The 19,481-nt window shown below is 37.4% G+C and overlaps 1 protein-coding gene across 7 annotated transcripts in view; it reads right to left on the bottom strand.

The window, feature by feature from the left end:
* The window catches only part of LOC140674454 (uncharacterized), a 199,340-nt gene that overhangs the window by 46,060 nt on the left and 133,799 nt on the right, over nucleotides 1–19,481 (bottom strand). For all 7 annotated transcript variants that reach the window (XM_072907989.1, XM_072907990.1, XM_072907987.1 and 4 more), the window contains one exon: nucleotides 10,584–10,694. In XM_072907989.1, the coding sequence (XP_072764090.1) occupies nucleotides 10,584–10,694 (111 nt within the window). The remainder of the gene's footprint in view (nucleotides 1–10,583; nucleotides 10,695–19,481) is intronic.

Here is a 19,481-nt window from a genome sequence, read left to right as displayed (position 1 = left end):
AATTTTATCATTTTTTTTTATAGAACATATAATAATTTATATAAAAATAAAAAAATTAGTCATGTAGAAAAAAAATTATATATAAAAATATTTTTTTTTTTAGATTTATATTGTTTACATTATAATTTCTTGTATTTCATGCGACTTGAAGCAACAAATTTCTGGTATATTATTCGACTGCGTCGAACTTTTATCGAGTATCAAGTAGGTAAGTAAAAGCGTTTTTCGCAGCACATTTCACGCTTCCTTGAATATTTGGCCATTTTTCCGCTGTTCGTCTTTCTAACTTTTCTTATGCTTTTTTGCAATAGTCATCGTGGCGCCGCATTTATGACGAATGCAGAGTTCTCGTCGAATCGCCGTTAAAACTTGAAATTCTCGATATTTTTTAATGGTCATGTCTTTCATCACAAGTATTTATATTCGTCATTTTTCATTTCAAATTATTAACCATCAATATATATTTAACAATAGCTTATCTTCAGTTCCTAAAAGAACATTTTTGTAATTTTTAAACAACAATTGTTAGTATGTTTGTACATGTTTTTATAATCATAAATTTAACGTATTACTAATATTAAAATTGAATTAATCACTATGCATTTGCACAATTGATCTATACACATGTTTAAGAAATGTTATCATTCTAATATGATAACAATTTAATTGCAAACGTACGACGGCGATATTTGGATCAAAATTCTGCGTTTGTTTTTCGAAATCATAGAATTTACACACGAATCACTGCTAATTTTTTTTTTTTTTTTTTTCAATTCTGCGAGAAAATTTATTCTAGTCTTTTGCGTACATCGCAATCTTACATTCCACGATTAAACATTCTCTTAATTCCTTTCTCCGTCAAAATGCAAATATAATCCTTTAGTTCATTAGCACGTCTAATGAAAATTCGCAGTCTCGTTATTAGACCCGGCGGCTGTTTCCCTACGTCGCCTTCGCGTAATGACATACGTGATCCGAGGTATTTAGTGGCCTTGATCGCCGGACGGTATGTCACGCAGGCTAACGCAAGGGAAACGGTGCTATTCTACGACGAGAAACGCGGACGACGAAACGGCAGTCGGCAGTTCGTGTCGGCGACCGCGCCATTCAATTAAGTTTATCTCCGGCTCTTTCTCGTAGAGGGTCGACATCCACGTTCGCACACGGTAATACACGGGGCCTCATGGTTCGTGCGGGCTTCGGGTCTCTTGTTGTCAAGCGATACTCGCCGCCAAGTGTAACGACGTGTCGTAATAACACGCTTATTCCGCGCACCGAGTCGCCAGTTATCCGACGTCCTCTCCTCGACCGTAACGAGAGACATAAGGTCCGGGGATTAATTAGATTTATATCTGGCCGCGTCGCAGCTGGGCCTGAATCGCGAAACTCGTAACCCCGAGAATTAATTTCTCGTTTATTAACCCCTAACATTACCAACGAGTGCCTAAAGGGGAGGCACGAAGAAGGATAAAAGGGGGAGTGTACCGCTAAAATCTCGTTATGCGAGAATAAAAATTACGACAAAATATGGTGTGTTATTAAGTTAATAAAATTGCGCGAGAGCGAAAGAGATTTCATCTCGACGTATTTTTCTTGTATTTTGAAGTTTGGAAAAAACCGCGAGCGAAAGCGCGCGATCTAAAATTCGATTAAAGTAAGTAAACCGCCATGCTTGTCTATTTATCCGACTATCTATCTCGCTGTATTTCCACGTGTATCTAGTGGCGGGATTCTTTTCGTTCCGAGATTAAATAAATGCCTCAAAGTTCGTGAAACACGTACATCTACCTCGGCTGAGCGCCAGAAACCTTCGCGACGAAGCACTTTTACTTCCAAGAAAGATACTTCTCGCCATGTGAAAAATGTTGCCTTCAGTTTTCTTTCTCGATTCTTCACGCAAAGTTAAAAAAGTTTTTTTTTTTTTTTTTTTTTAACAAACCTGACTTTTAACGTCTAATGCTCTAGGCAACTCGCGAACGAGAAAGGAAGTAAATATCGTTGAAGATAAGGGAAGAGATAAAAGAGCATTAAAAGAAAAGAAGAGATACAGCTTCGTTCTGCAAAAATTTAGTGACTAAAAAAAACTCGGATCATTATATAGAAATAAAAAACCATAAAATAAAATCATATAGAGTACGTAGATAATGAACTCTTTTAAAATAATGTGTTCTAATTTTGCCTAAGATAAAAAATCGAGTTAAGAAAGCGAAAGAGTGAAAAGCATACGTACGGGAGAGCTCTTGTGGCGCATAAACGATTATATATATGCAGCTTATCTCTTATGCGAGAATTCTCGCTATCTCGTTGTATCGTCTGAGAGTTCATCTCGCCAGAATATCGTCCCGTAAAAGGACCATCGAGAGCCAAATTTCCAGTGCGGCCGTAAAGTCGTTTTAAAAGCGATCTGGTCTTGCCGGATAACGCGACTACGTTCGTTCGACCCACTTCTCTACCATGTTTACGTCTCGGATCTTCGACAGACCGGAGCCACGATAGTGATTTCGCACTTAAAAGAATCACACGAGCACCTTTAGATACGCGTTTTACGCCTCTGAACTCGGAGCGTCAACGATTTGGGTCTCAGTCGAGATATGGAAATTATTTCACGCGTATGGAAAGTTAATTTAGAAAATTACTTTTACGAAAAACAGCTAAGTGGCAGTAAAGTTTCATTATCTCATCTCCCAGAAATATTAAACTTGTCATGTAAGAATTATAAATTAAAATTAAACATATATAACGTATCACAATATTTAATAATGCATAAAAAATTAATTTGCGAGCGCGCGTTTCTTTTAAAATATATATTGTAGTGAAATTATTAATAATTATTTCGAAAATTGCATCCATACGGGATTATAATTTAGAAAAATACATAATACGCAAGATATTGTAACTTTGTAACAAGGATATTTTTCATGTGAAAAATACTCTCCCGAGTAAAATTTACAAAGTTTCATCAATCAAAAATCTTTTATGTCTACAAAAAACGATTGTTACGTCGTTGCATCGAATTGCATCGGAGTTTAAAATTGAGTCAGCGCTGTCAAAACTTCGTTGCGTCGAGTTGCCATGTAGTGGCGTAGACACCGCGAGCGAGTATTCAATGAAATTACACCGCAATGGAAACTTTGTTCCACCGATATCCACTATATCAAAGTTTGACGGGGAAAAAAAGAGGTAGCTTTCGCACTGCCTACAACACCGCTTCAATCAATATCAGTTTCAATAATGTTGAAAAAGTTTCGACTTCAGCAATTTCCAACAATTCGGTTTCAATTTTAGCGATTCCGAGGAATTTAGTTTCAATTACAGCCATCTCCAAATATTTTCAACTTCGGTCAAGTTTCAATAGATTTTTTTTTTTTTTTTTTTTTTTTTAAATTTTATACTATAAAATTACCGATGATACTATAAAACGATTAAGATATTTGTATATACGATATTGCGAGTTTCCATTTCGTATCTCTGCCATTTGCATTATTAGTGGTATTTGATATCAAAGTCCAAAACTACATGTGCTGTCAATTTTTATCTCAGTTATTCTCTAATATGGCAAGATTGGCAGTTTCGACAGAATCCAAGGGTGTTCTGCGTAATCCGGCTCTGCTCGGCATTGCTTGTTAATACGAACGTGAAACGTGAACGTTTCTTAATCCGGATCCGGTCGGGAGCAGGCCTTATCCAAACAAGGGCGTCGTAACGGAAACGTAATATTCTTGTTCGACCCTCCTGCGGATTCCTGGCACCAGACTGGACACATGGCCGGAGGAAGCAACGTTCGTTTACTCGGCGCCAGATATCGAACAAGTGGAAGAGCCGACGCATAAGTCGGCCGGCCGACGCCGGGCTCTTAAAACTCACCCTTCCATCTAGTTTCGTCCCGCCCGTTCTGGTTGGTTAGGTTAACAGAACGCATCCCCGCAGGAAGTTTCGGGACCGTTTTCCGACTGCAGAACTCGATGCTTCGTCGAGCATATCGATATTTAAGAGTATCGGGGACGGGGACGGCCGGGGGGGGGGGGGGGTAGCCGAGAGAATTCATTCGGTTCATAAATCTAAAGTTAGTCGGCGAATTTTTCTCGAAAAAAAAAAAAAAAAAAAAAAAAATCGTTTAACGCGCGATTGTTGGATTTGAGTAATTTACTCGGCAAGATAGAGAATTATATGTAATCGCATTTATCAACAGCACGTTTAAGAGAAAAAGAATCGGGAAGAATTTAAATTTCTCGATTTTAATATTTCTCCATTTCTCTTTTTTTTTTTTTTTTTTTCTTTCTACTTGGATGTTATTAGCCAGTAATAAAATAATATTACGATCACGTAATAAATTTTCCGTTTAAAAAGATCCGTACCTTCTTTCTGGTTTATAACTGGAATATATAATCGTACAAGATAATGCAATGCAACTTCAGGAAGTAAAACTAGAATACGTTCGTATGCAAAATAACTTTTAAACTCCTCTCACTTCTCCCTCCGAGTTCCTCTCGGAACGAGAGAGGAGACAGTGCAGGCAGTGCGCTGTCATGCCGGAATAAAAGGTCCTCTGTGTTATTGCCTGCTTATTGTACTGTTTTGCATGCCGCGGCGTCCAGGAATCGGATTTCCTACGCAAAGTGCATCGCGCGTTCCTTTCCCACCGTTGTTGGCGACGACGTCGAGACAGGATCGTTTACAAGCATTCCTTTCATTGCGCTCCTGAATCCGCGGATACGCGCGGCTTTTTCACAATATTTGTACGACGTTCGCGATATAAAAGAGAGCATTTAAAATTCTGAATCCCGAACAATGCGTCGCGGAGAAAGAAGCAAGATTAATAATAATGATAGCGGGAGTAAATTTTTAGCTGTAGAAAATCGGTGGAAAGTGATGTCTTTCGAACTCTTATCTTAATTTATCATTATAATTATTATAATTCGTACTATGTAACTATAATTTTCGCGATCATCGATATACGTTATAAATAATTTCCAATGCTTATCGCAAAGAAATCGTGCTTCGAGTATGAATATAATCTAAGTTGATGCTCTAAATGAAGTTAATATTTCTCAGGTTTAAATATTAACTTCACTAACGGGGTAATATCAATTACATTCGGGTCTGACGTTTGCTCGTTAATTGCGATAATTATTTGCGATTTCCACGTGAAGCGCATAAACGACACCGGTGTTCGCTGATCGAGGAGGAAAGCAGTCATTAGACTTCTCGCGATCGAGTAAACGGCTGTTGCCAAGATAAACGTAAACCTCTAAGTCTCCCGTTATGATAGCGAAGAGCGCGAGGTGCAAGCATCATTAATTCGCCTAATGGCGCAGTTAACTAATACTGATACCTAGTACCCGTAGTTCGTACGATCGTTATTTATGCAGAGAGATCAAACGCGCGCACGAGAAAATTGCGACATGTATCAACTCCTTAGCGTTTGATTAAATCTTTAAGCGTTAAACGAAGAATCTTTTAGAGATAGAATTCTGTTAAACGACCGAGGAATGCTTAAAAATACTTTTAGAAAGTAATTTAATAAGTAGCTAACTTTCTACACTCTTTCATTAGACTCTTCTCGCACGTTGCAAATTAATTTAAATAACATATTAAGAAATATAAACCCACTTTCGATAACAAAATTATTAAAATTTAAATTTAATTTCAATCTTCTACTAATTATGCGATATATAATCAAATAGGTTTTTAATAATAATAGATAACTGTTATTAGACAAAAGAGAATCTTTGAATAAAAAATTAAAAACATTTAATTTAAACGTGTATATTTAAACTATTTTTCTCTTTACAATATCGTCCTGCGGTATCCTGCGATTTCTTTATAATCGGAATCACAGAAATCTCTACGAGATATAAAAATGCATCGTGGAGTGTGGAAATGTGCGGGCGAATAAAAATGCAGTCGGGAATCACCTCAAGTGCGACAACGAGTGAAGGAGATATTTTTGCCGAACGATTATTATTACGACCGAAGAAAAATCTCGCTCTGAATAACGCATGCACTCGTGCGATGTTGCATCGTTGCGTCTTCCGCTCGTGAAGCTGCATCCACTCATATTATTATGAATTATCGTCGTCTTGTCTCCTTTAAATTCGCTTTCACGTATCATTAATTCACCCCACAAATATCCTTTGTTCTTCTTGTTCGAGTGATGAGTCGACGAAAAAAAATGCGCTAAATGCACGCGGATCGCAGTTTTATACTCACTTTTGAATAATGAAAAACGAACCGCACCACGCCGAAGTAATTCCATCCGGTTTCGGGACGGGAAAAACGACGCTTATTACATTGCAATAAGTGCGGTCTTAACGACGGCAGTCTCTCAGGGGAGGACTAATTCCTGCTTTTTGTCGTGGTAGAACACGCGAATTATCGCCCTTTAGCGAGCCATCGTGATGACGTCGCCGGCAAAGTGAGCAAAAAATTTTGCACACTCTGCCGAAAATATGAAAAATACGAAAAAACAGGGTTTCTATCAACATAATTATATCTCATATGATTCGATATTTCTCTAATAATTTTTAGCTATATATCCACTGTAGTTTGTGATGTATATTAATAGCAAATAAATTAATCATAGTAATTAAAAAATGATATTATCGAATAAAAATATACGGAGAATCCATATCACGGAACTGATAAATTGATACCATAAATGTCGCTCGCAAAAATAAATTTGAAAGAAGACATTTAAATGCGCAATCAACTTTCTCACTGTCGTTCGACACGTGACACATACGACCGTATCGCCCGTCGCTTTCGATCGATAATGCCTTCGGTAAAATCTGCGTCTCCAAAAAAAAAAAAAAAAAAAAAAAAAAAAGAGAGAGAGAGAGGGAAAGACTCTTACCACGTGTCGCGATTCGCGTTGCAATTCTATCGGTTCTACCAAGAATGGTCGTAGGATTGGCACAAGAATAACTCACTCCTCCTGGTATAATCCAACGGTGAAACGCCGGGGAACTCTTCCGTCCTTCTCCCCCTCCCTTCTAGCCAGAGAGATTTTAAACTTTCGTATCCTTGCGCGCGAGAACAGCGATATGGCGAAGTTCCTACGGTCTGGACGAATCCTCGCCGAGGCGCGAGGATAATCCGATACGGCTTGCCGGGAATGTAATTTACTCGAGGGGGTTGGGGGTCCGCGTCTCACCGTCGAACCACGAGAAACCTCTTTATCCCCCCCTCCTCCCCCACACCAATTCACCCGACTCCTCCAACGTCCTCGTGTCTATCGCGGGCACATTTTCCGGAGTATATTAGATTTTCCTCCCGGGACTTTTGTAAATACAATATCTCGTTCACGACAAAATGACAGATGATCCAATAATTCCGCAGAAGTATATCGAGTATAAGAGGTGCCTTTTAATAAATTGCATTATTACTTTTTTCATAGAGATTGTTTACGCACGTATCATGTTTTATAATTTTGAGACGCAATAGATATGCATTTGTCTATTTTTTAGCACTATTTTTTTAATACGACAAATTGCGAAAAAAATTAGTATTTTATTTTTTTTTCTTCAGTAATTCGTTTTTTATTATTGTATATATTATTAACATCAATATTATTCTACAGATATATTTGATTATTAAAGCTTGTAAGTAATTTTTAATTTTATGTCGGACGAAATATTTTATTTCAATCTTTCATCTATTCATCATTATCTATTATACACACATATTATTACGCTACGTATAAATTATAATTATTCCGTACGTCTAGTCTTACTAATAATGACGTGAAATAATTATATCTTCGGTAAATATAAATTAATTGGCGCACGTAGAATTAATGAGATCAGCAGCCATCAGAAACTGCACCTAAATTACATGCCTAAAAAACGCCAGGATAAATAAAGTCAACAAAGATGATGGTTAATAAGAAAACTCGACCGGTTTCCGACTCAAATGTATTGAATGCTCTTGTGAGATCTAGTTTCCTTAAGTCTAGGATTGTCGCGCGACTTAATTTCGACAGAAATTAGGTATAGATACAATCTACATGACATGGCTGAGATTTATTGCGATTTATACACCGGCAACATTCGTGACTAGAAAAGTATTCAGTGGATTTGTGGTATGTCCTGTTAGGATTATTTATACGTTTGCTCGGTGAATAATTAGCTATTGCGTCTGGAGAAAAAAAGCGTATCCGCTCTTCCACGCAACATAATTAATTTTATCTGCCCTCCGACATCTTATGCTGGTTCCCACGATTCTAATCGTCTCGCATCGCGTAAATATTTTTCGTACCATAAAAGAATAAGAGTTAGAAAATAACTGAGTTCATTATTTAATTATTTCTCTTGGCGCTAATTTTTCTCAGATATTTCAATATAAAAATTTATATTTATACAATTTAAAGCATCCATTTCATGATGAATTATTTCATAATTTAAAAACTACAAGTATTTATAATAATAAATAATTATTATAAATACTTTATAATTGTAAAATAATTATAAAAATTGTAGAAAATGCAATTACATAATATCTGTCAAAAAGTAACAAATATATATATTATACAATTATGTGCAATCTCATGCGCGATACTTGTCAATCTCTGTTACGTATCAAAGCGATAAAAGAACATAAAGGGCCACAAAAGAAGCACTAGCATCGTTCTCGATCAGGGTACACAGTTATACGTGCGTAAGGAGACGTTCGTGATCCCGCAATAGGGGCGGGGATGATTTGAGGAAAATCGACGGGCAGAGTCTTTCAACTTCGACTTACGAACGCGGGATGCGCGATAAATAATTCGGACACTCGCGGAAATATCCGTTTGTGAAAAAAACGCGTAAATCATACGAGATTACACCGCACCGAGAGGGATCGCCACCCTCCGTCCGCCTGTGCTTGTTTTTGTCGTGATATTTTATAGATTTGCAAAAGGGGCGCGGAAAAGGGCATGTCAAAAGCACTCGTACTCGTCATCCTCATTCTAACTAGAAGGTCCATCTTACGAGCGTTTTGGGATGCTCTCTCTCTCTCTCTCTCTCTCTCTCTCTTTTCTCTCTTTTTTTTGTCGTCGATTCAGCCAGGAAAGATGAAATGGATTAAAACGCGGAACGAGTTTGGAATTATTACGTTGCTCGGTGTGCATACGTGCAATCTTTTCATCTCGATGGAAACGTCGAGGTAATCGCGAATGCTTTACGTTGGAAATTGCGCGACGAGATATGAAATGTGGTATAAGTACATATATCTCGTTCGTGTGCAATAATGAAATATCGCGTAATGTGAAACGTCGCATAAAACAAACGCATACTTTTTTTCGTTTAACGTATTGCGAATATATAAATTATTATTCGTGTTATCAACATGGTACGTTGTACGTTATATGCGTTACATAGTGACTCTTTTTAGCATGAAATTATAGAGGCTTTGAGAAGAGTTTCAATATTTTAAAAAATCCTGCCACAAAAAGATTTTTTTTATCATTTATATATGATAGAGACATTTTTAATAAGTATAAAATCTAGCATTCTTTTTTTAAATTGTAAACATAAAAGAAAATCATATATGTATATGATATTGTAAGTAATTAGCTATATAAATATCTCAATTTATACAAATATAAAATAATCATGTTAATACTATGCTAAAATATATTAGAATTTAAACGATTAAAACCTGATCACGCCACAGATAATTAAACCGCATTAATCGCATTTCGGGATAATAATTTCGTGTTACAATCAGTGGTATCGATCGGCGATAATGTAAGCGATTATCAACGACAACGGGATAAATCAGTCGTCGGCGATTAGCGGGGTGCCAGGCGTTAGAACGTTCTCCCTGGAAGTGACATAACGCGAATAAACTGCGCGAAAGGAGAGAATCGTGATTACGGCAGGGACGCTGCTCTCTCTCTCTCTCTCTCTCCCTATCTCGGAGGGACCAGGGTATTTCTGCAGTCTGCGGAGTCTGGTTTACGAGGGTCGCTGTTATCTGATACGGCGCCGAATGCCACCGCACCGCAGAGCCGGCGCAGCAAGTCAGCCAGCCGCGCGTGCAAGTCTGGACCAAATCGAGACTACCACCACGCCACTTGAACCGTCCTCGCAATTGCAATCTCGTTCCGGAGAGAGCGTGGCCAAGTTAACGGATCGGCGACTCCGCGCAAGACGAAGACCATAGTTTTCAGATGCTGCGACCGATCGAACGGATAGAACTAACTCCCCAAGTTTGATCGAGTTGGCTGCTACTACTACGCGTGGTTTCGCCCCGATACCAACATATCTCACCACCACTTTCTCAATCCTCTCGACAGAGAGAAGTAGTAGGGTAAAATAACAATTATAAGACAAACATTTCAAGCGATGTAATCTTTTTCAGAAAATTATTTAATTTTTTATATTTTATTATTTATTTTATATCCTATTTTATATCCTCATTGTATTGAAATGGATCATCTCATCAATTTCTTTTTAATCATTAGAAATAATTTTTACGTTTCGAAACCTCGAAGAGTGAACATTGATACTTTTACTTCAATCAAATCTATTATTTTTATCCCAACTTTCCACTTTCACTGAGAGAGACGAGTATTTATCATTTTGAAGGGAACAACATACCTTGTTAATTTGCCGTTGCAACTTTGTGATCGTCGCTCGATCTCGTTGAGCCGCGATACGTTCCGCCAGCAACGCTTGTTCCAGCTCTTGCACTCGCTCTTCCAAGCTTTCCTGTAACAACAGAGGACAAAGAATTATGCATAATGTGAAACAGCAAGGGATGAAGTATATACATTTATCATTGTGCGAATAAGCTTTCTACATGTCGTGCGCATAAATAGCAAGATTAATTGAACGGGTATTTTATACTCGTACTCGAAAAAAAAAAAAAAAAAAAAAAAAAACTCGAATGCAATGTTTCGTACGCAACTCACATATCGATCGAAAATGCCATTACACTGATTTCCAATTAACTTCTCGTCTCGAGCGATGCAATTTCGAAATCCGTCCGTAACTTTCAGTGGGATATTCCCGGCGTAATTCCCGTTACCTGAGTTTTAAGCTGCCTTAACAAGGGCTTAAACTTTAAGGAGAGATCACACTCTCCTCTCGTATACTTGGAGATTACCGCGCCGATGCACGTCGGAGAATCGGATTCCTGAAAGCGAGAAACCTTGTCGGTCCGATCGATTCCTGTCTGCTTGCGGTTCGTCGAGAAAGATATCGATATTTTTAAGTAGGTCCAAAATAGCCGCAAGATAAAACCATCGACCTTTAATTTAAATGATATAATTTAAAAATAATATCCATCACATACTGCAAGAAAAAAAAAACGCACTTGAGATTTTAATTTAATTTACAGATAAAGTTAATGACTCTTAAATAAAAGAATATTATATCCGTTACTTGTCTCAATAAATAATAATTAATATATTTAAAAAAAAAATATTCAAAAAAATATTTAATGTGTTGAAGACTTTAATTAATGAGATGTTAATTTTTTTTTACAAAATTTTTTATAACGAATTGGAACTCGTCCAGACGAACAGAAGCGACCGCTCACTGCAATCTTCATGAAAAGCTTGGCGACGCCGCAACCTTCGAATTGATTTACATTCTTAGTAAGGCATTTCTGATTATCAACAACGGGTTATTGGGGGGAGGGAGAGTCACGGATGGAATGGTAATGAGCGGACCCCTGCCTAGTCTCCAAGGGCTGTTGGTCGCGATTTGACCATAAGTATTGGGCGCGATCTATTAGATTCGAGGAGACGCCAACGCGGCGTCGAGAGCGCCCGCTCCCTCCCCCTAATTCCGTTTCGTACATCCGTAAATGGATTCGTATGCGAGGGCACGTAGTCGCAATTCACCCTTCTCGAACCCTCGGCCACCACACAACGCGCGTTCATTGTTTGCCGCCACGGCTCCCATGTCCCGCACACAAAAGCAGACTGCATTTCCGTGTGTGCCCACTTATTTTTAAATCCGTTGTAACGCGCAAGAAAGCGTTCGCGCAGAGCGAATCGGAAATTATTCTCATCGGTTGCGCTTCCGAAAATGATTACACTTGTATCTCGTGTTCGCGAATTATCTTTCAATAAAAAAATCTCTCTCCGAAAACTCTTTCTTCGGCGACAGAATTTTCAATATGTATTTATAAGTATTTTTTTTTTTTTTTTGTATATGCAATTAGGCATAAATTATTATTTTTAAAAATATTTTTTCAAGGAACAAGCATATATGGTATGTTATAATTATATTATATTAAATAAATATCAAATAAATGATATAATAAAAAAATGAAAATATATATACTGTATAATTCTTTTTCTATTATCTTTGAAAAAACTTAGAATGATAATAACAGTATAATTAATAGTAAAAAAAAAATAAACCATCAATGGCTCATACTCTATTGTAGAATACATCGCGTCATGAATAATTACGAAGCTGCGTGGCGGAAGAGTGTAAAGACTTTCGTGACGTACAGTCATTCTTTGTTTTGTAGGAAAACGTTGCAAGTTGCTAGAGATCGGTATGCGATATCTCTCTACTCATGAAACTAAAATAAGGATGTTTGGTTACTTTGTTTTCTACTGAGTCGACATTACGAGTGATAAGCAGAGTTATGAAATATGTTTTGATATAGATTGAACGATAAGACATTTTAAATATGGTAGCAAATGATGAAGTGAATTGATGAGGATTCGGAATGAAAGATTATATACAGGACTATCAATTACAACAAACTACTACGAGCGACTAAAATATCTGTCTCGTGCAACGTAACGTTAGCATTGTTTTACAGATTTACGGCTACAGCGCAAAGTATAATTTATATGGAATAATATTTTGAATCGCTCTCGAAAAATGTAAAAAATGTTTACGACGATAAATCATCCTTAGATGTAACAACGTTTCAATAAACATTAACTGTCGCTAATAACTGGTAGCAGCCATCTGATGAAACGAAAATGAGACGTTTTAGCTACTCGATATTTTAGCGATGAATTAACAATTACATTTTCATATTCATGCTGGTCAATTTTCACCGAGTAAATGATGTAATAAACGAGAGTTATAATTTTCTCTCGCGTTCGTATTGGAAGGAAAAAATTAAATGATCGAAAGAATAGAATATAATAATGCAAATGATTTCAACGAATGATTCCTCCATAAAGTCAATATCTCTCGTAAACCATAACATTATACTCGCTTCCATAAACTTTGCACGTCGAGCAAAATAATTTAAATGTTAAATGAACTATTATTTAAATGATTTAATATCACGCGACTGAAATATTATAAATACTGTAGAATATTATATCTCTCATCACATATCTGTATTACTGTTAGTCAGCAAAAACGATTTAATTATAATAAATTATTTGTATGAAATCACAAAACACAAAAGCCGAGATGAATATCAGTAAGCTTTAACTGATATCACGTATCGATATCGTTGCAAATATTATTCGCCCGCTCGTCGGAATAATGAATATATTTAATTCACGACATATTACAATTACACGGCGGGAATAAATATCAATGGGTTGACAAACGATGTTGCACGCAAATATTCCACGGCCGTTTAGTAAAACGCTCTTATCTCTCTCCCTGGCGTCGTGGGCCGCAATTATAACGAGCGCCGACGTTGCATAACCAGTTCTGCCCTCCGTTAGGGCGGGGGGGTTCGAGAGTACCGAGTATGTAGGGTCGAGGGGACACACCGGCGGTATACACGTCCGAGGACCCGTAGAATTAGCACGGGGACTTCCGGGACGTCATTTAAAGTGCGGACCCGCGATGAACCCACTCTATATGCAGAGATTCCGTTAAATTGCAAACGCCCGTTTCCCCTTCCTCTCCCCCCGAGTATCCCGGCGGAAGGGTGGACTCCGACACGGAAGGGTTAAGGTATTGCTCTGCCGCACCGATGTGTAATCAGACCCGACTGACTCCTGAACACCATCAGCGGCAGTATTCTATGTCTGCGGCCTCCTTTCCCAGCAAGCAAAAACTTAACGGAATCCGTCCCGGCGTTAATTTCCACCATTAACTCCACTCCACTCCACTCCACTCCACTCCACTTTACTCCTGTCGAAAGTAAATAAAAAGGCATTCAATTTTAAATCGATTTATTCTCGACTGTTAATCGACTCGAATTTAATCACCGGGACGGAATTGCGAATAAAGGAATAAAAATTTTAAAGACACTACCAATAAAATGCTAAATGTTTATTAGTGAAAACAGTAAATGTATGCGTTTTAAAAATTAAATTAAAAGAATTAAATAAATGTCGAGCCTGCAAAAATCTTTGAAACGACATTTGAAGAGAAGGCAATTATGTATATCACGAACAGTGTGCGAATCGATTCTACGAAAACGCGCGCGCGTCCTTTACATATGTAAATTCCGTAAGACGGACTTTCTCTCGAGTTTTCACGGAAGGGATATGTCTCTTTTCCTCTTTCGCGATGGACCCTGAATTATGTTCGTGATTTCCGGCGAGATGGACCTTCCGGCCTGGCAAAAGTCCAGTACTTCGCGAAAGTGCGCGGATAAATCAAATGCGTTTTTTGGCCGCCGCACCAAGGCGTTAGTTTATTGCCATGTAAATCATCGGCGCCGCGGCGGCGACGATCGGCGTCGATAGAAAAATACACACCGTTTGCTAGCTTCTATAGGCCGCGACAAAAAAGCCAATTTCAATATACATTCAATTATTTCTGACGTTACATAACGCTAGAAATGTGTAATTAAATAATTAAATAAAAAATATATGCGCATTTCAAGAACTGTCATTACTGTCATCTGACATGAGTATAATCTTAAAATATGTGAAATATTTGTTAAGATTTATCTGAATGTAACTGGTGTGATTTCTTATTTGTAATCTAAAAAATAAATTTATTTTAAATAGACATTTTAATAAAGATAAAGAAAAGATATCTCATCAATTGACATTTCCAACAGAAAAATGAGGTCTTCAATTTTTAATAATATTATTTACCAAAAAATGAAAATAATAAAAATCAACGTATATTATATAAATTTATACAAAAATCTGCTATCTCTAAATTTGTATGATCCATCACATTGTTGCGAGTATTTTCCACGCTTTATTTCTCGAACCTCACACCTCACACCTCACGTTACTTCACGCCTCGGTCCCTAATTCACTCAGGCAACTGTCGTTCCCTCTCGCATCTTCTGGCACAACCTGTAGTAAGCGAAGTATCGACTATGTTCACCATAGAGTTTCGAGGACGCATTATATCGCGTTTTATTGCCGTGGCGTGCGGATGGCATATACTCTATACAGGAGTAATAGTAACAGAATTTATAGGCGAAAGTCTTATGACGTTTCCCTTTCGTGCGGTATAAGCTTTATCGACACATTGTTATCTTTATTTACTCGCGCGCGTCCAGATTTCATTTCAGATATTTACGAACCCGTCCCGTGAAGCTCTACCGTGCTCCGCATCGTCGTTTTAACGGCCATTCTGCACGATTGCACGTTGTCTACATTATTATCGGACAACAATAACGTGCGAGAGTGAATACCGATCGAGAAATCGCTTTGTTTCGATTTAAATTCTAGGTCGCGAGGAAAATGGATTAATCGATTAACACGATAGGAATTATTTGGATCAAGCTCTCTTCTCTCTGTGTTAAGGAGATTCGCATTTTTATATTTTGTATAAACGTACTACATACTATAGACTATAAACCTACATATCTTCTCTCTTTCTCTCTCTCTCTCTCTCTCTCTCTCTCTCTCTCTCTCTCTAAATAAAAATTTACATCTTTCAACACTTTATAAAATTTCTTTATAAAATTAGAATCGTTTTAAATAAGTGTATAAAAAATGAATAAATAAATTCCACATTTCGTTGATATTTTAATTATCGAAATATTCCGTGATTTGCGTATGGTTTACTTTACAAATTTATCGCAATGTAAATGAGTGAGATGGAATTTTCGGTGACGTTAAATTCCTTCGGGATCTCTCTGGTTGTCGCACTATCACGCCATTTCCGAAACACCACGTATATAAGCTTGCTCGTTTGTGCCCGTTTTCGCTCCCTTTCTGAGCGTGAGCTTTATAAAGAAGTTGTGGGAGTGTTTCGAAAGCGCGCCCGGGAGAATTGATTCTCCCCGAAAGATGAAACCGAAAGGGATGATGAGGGACGAGGGAAATACTAAAAGAAGCGAAAGAACTTAAGATTAGGGCATTGGGGATGGAAAGAGAACGGCGAGGAAGAAAGGCCTTCTTCTTCCCTTTCAATATGCTTATACCTTCCTCCAACGGAGACATTTTAATTTACGGTCCCTATTGTGATAACGCGCCGCCGAATTCCGCTTCTACATGGCGGAGTTTCTCTCGCCATATCATCGGATTCATATCGTTGTACTTGAAGAATGAGAAACGAAGGTACGGAGATATATCTTTTATGAAGAGGGAAATATAAAAGAAATCGCGCAATCTCCTTCGAACGCATCCAGTTCGATGCGTCGCGAATTCCTTCACTAAAATCGCGACTCGATTCATTCATTCATTCATGGAACGCAATTAAAACGCGTGTTGTTTGCTAGTTAAAGAGAGAAAACGCGTTCTTTCGAGTGAAAACGCCATGAATTAATCAAATGACATCGTTTGCGGTCGACGTGTCTTAGGAACGTTGTCTAAATTTATTTTTTCCCTATGTCTGTCCGAGATTACTGCAGATTATCAATTATTATTTATACAAAGTACACATATACATATAGAATAATAGATATAACCTTTAATTTAAGAAAAGAAAAAAATTATTCAATTTGGTAAAAATCAACTATTTCACTTGCTTGGCCGAAACACGATACTGACAGTTAGTCATCATGTCTTGTATATACAATAATCATAATTGTCATATAAATAAAATATGTATTTTTTGCAATACTTTTTTTATTAATCATTTTCTCTTTCTCATTTAATATCATATTTTTTAAAGAAAAGTGTCGCGATATTAAAAATTCTGCACCTCGGCATAAAATTCCAGAAAAAAAATTAACGCGAAACGCGGACATAATTCCCGTTTCTCCCTCGAGTGGAGAGAAGAACGACAACAAAAAGTTAGCTGCAAAGGCGACGTTTTATCGAGGACATTGATCTCTCGCTCAACCCCTCGAGATATCTCACCGTGTTCTGTAGTCCGCATCCTGGCAGTCGTTGCGCGTCACGTAAAAAGGAAGTTAGATGTTCGCGAAATTCGATGGATGGTGCACCTTTAAGATGCAACTGCTGCCGCGGCGTCCGTCGGAGGACGAAGAACAATGGGGGCTGGATAAAGGGGTGCGAGGTCGCTTCAGGGACGGAAGAAGAGGGATGGGTACTCAAGCTTACTTGTGAACGAGAAACGCGGGAGAGAAAGGGTGGCTTCGAGAGAACTCGAAGGGTGGCTAATAGAAACGAAGGGCCGTCTGTCGTCGAGAAACAAAGCCGTACAGGTGCTATTGGTGAAAAATCGCAATGTAAAAAAAAAAAAGAGAAAGAGAGAGAGAGAGAGAGAGAGAATTGACGATCGATACGCAATATCGAATCGATTGTTGGACCTGTAATTCTGTTTCAATCTTTCGAAAAAAATTTTTAGATATTAAAATATATAACAAAATTTAATTATAATGCAATCTAAAAAAATCGAGAAGCTAAATAAATTCTCACTACAATATTGTAAAACATATATAATAATTATATAAATAACTATATTATAATTTTTTATAAATAAATCTTAGCGTAAGATAAATTTTATTTAGTGATAATTTTTCTGCGCATCACTCGAGTATAACATACCCAGTGGCACGGAACAAATTGCTGTGAACGAGGGTGGAAGATGATAATTCAACTATGTCCCAATAATCTGTATACGGTTGTGAGGAATCTTACGAGGCTATGAAATGCGAGAGATCGTCGATGAGCGAGGAGATCCCAACGACGGTATGCACGGTATTTGAAATAAGAAATACCCTTAAATCCCCAAAAGCCCGACGGGATGAAAAACAGGGGATGGGGTGAAGCGAACGAATAAGAAATGAGTGTGCATTCCTCAATCAGTCGATATATTTACCCAAGACAGGATAAGCGAGATTTTGTAAGGATTTCACGATTATTGCTCGAAAGCGGAAAAGAATCTCAAGGCGATCATCTTTCTAATTTGTGAAATTAAAGATTTATTAGCCATTTAATATAGCCGGCTTAACGATATTAACTGTATTCTTGGATAGATATTAAAATAATTAAAATCTTATAAATTTGCTACAATTGGCTATATAAAATTATGAAATTGATATTTATTTCTATGAGAAAAATTAATCAATTGTTATTAAATTTAAAAAAAATTATAATCTTAACTATTATCTTAACAGTCATTATAAAATAATGAAAAAAACAATTACTAGTTTGACTAAATTTTTTTTTGTTAGTGCTTGCTTGGAAAAGACAGTTATCTAACACCACTAATCGAGCGAGCATGTCTCTTTGCACTTGACTGCATCCAAAATCTGGCAAGTCGCGTTATCGTTCTCGAGAAGGAAGTCCTTAATCCTTCTTAAGTGGGCATATATTTCGTGTCGCGGGAGAGATAAGTCGACCACCGCGGCTGTTTATACGCAGATTAGGTACCAAAATATAGTCATGAACGGCAATATTTTTTTACGGATGTGCGCAAACGCGAATTAAACGAAACTGAAATAACCGAGAAAATTTGATAAATGCAAATTCAAATCTATATCCAAATCTACATCCCCTTTAATGAAGATTAAAATTAAAAAAAAATAATAATAAAAATGTATAATTAATAATATTTTTGAACCATTTTAACGAAATTATTTTGACAAATATTTATTATGGATAACAGAAAAAAATTATGATATAGTTATTGTGTGCGAATTATGTATGCAATCTCACTTTTCACGTTTAATAAAAAATTGAATCTTGTTTTATACCGTCACGAAGATATATTTAAATGAATAATTCTGTACTCGTGAAAAGAATAGGAGGGAAATAATCACGCGGCACATGGAAAATTGCGTTTTTATTTAAATCTCATTCGCGACGGCATTTGCCCTCGTAATAACGGAGAGAAAAAAAATATCCGTCCGGCGAGAAATTAATCCCGTGGATAAAATTAAATATTTCCGCGACGCGTCGTTGTGTATATGTGTATCCGTTCCTCCCGCGATGCTGTTGCGCGGATGATAAAGCGATTTCTCTCGATCGAACAGGACGAGTATGTATATCCCGCCGTAATCGATCTAACGGCAAGATTCTCACACGTCTTCTCCGACACTCGGATCTTATTCCAGATAAGCCAATGGCATTGATCGCAATATCGCGTATCCATGTTGGATATTGCATCGCGTGGGACGAATAAGCAAAGCGTGACTGCATACTCTTGCACCATGACTGTCGCGAGATGCACCGTCACTAATCGCGATTGCAAGCTTTAGACAAGATGAAAATTGATTAGGGCTCCATT

Source organism: Anoplolepis gracilipes, chromosome 16, assembly GCF_047496725.1.
Source record: "Anoplolepis gracilipes chromosome 16, ASM4749672v1, whole genome shotgun sequence".
In the NCBI taxonomy this organism is placed as follows: domain Eukaryota; kingdom Metazoa; phylum Arthropoda; class Insecta; order Hymenoptera; family Formicidae; genus Anoplolepis; species Anoplolepis gracilipes.
Note: the sequence above shows the minus strand (reverse complement) of the source record. Positions and strands in the feature narration are given on the sequence as shown.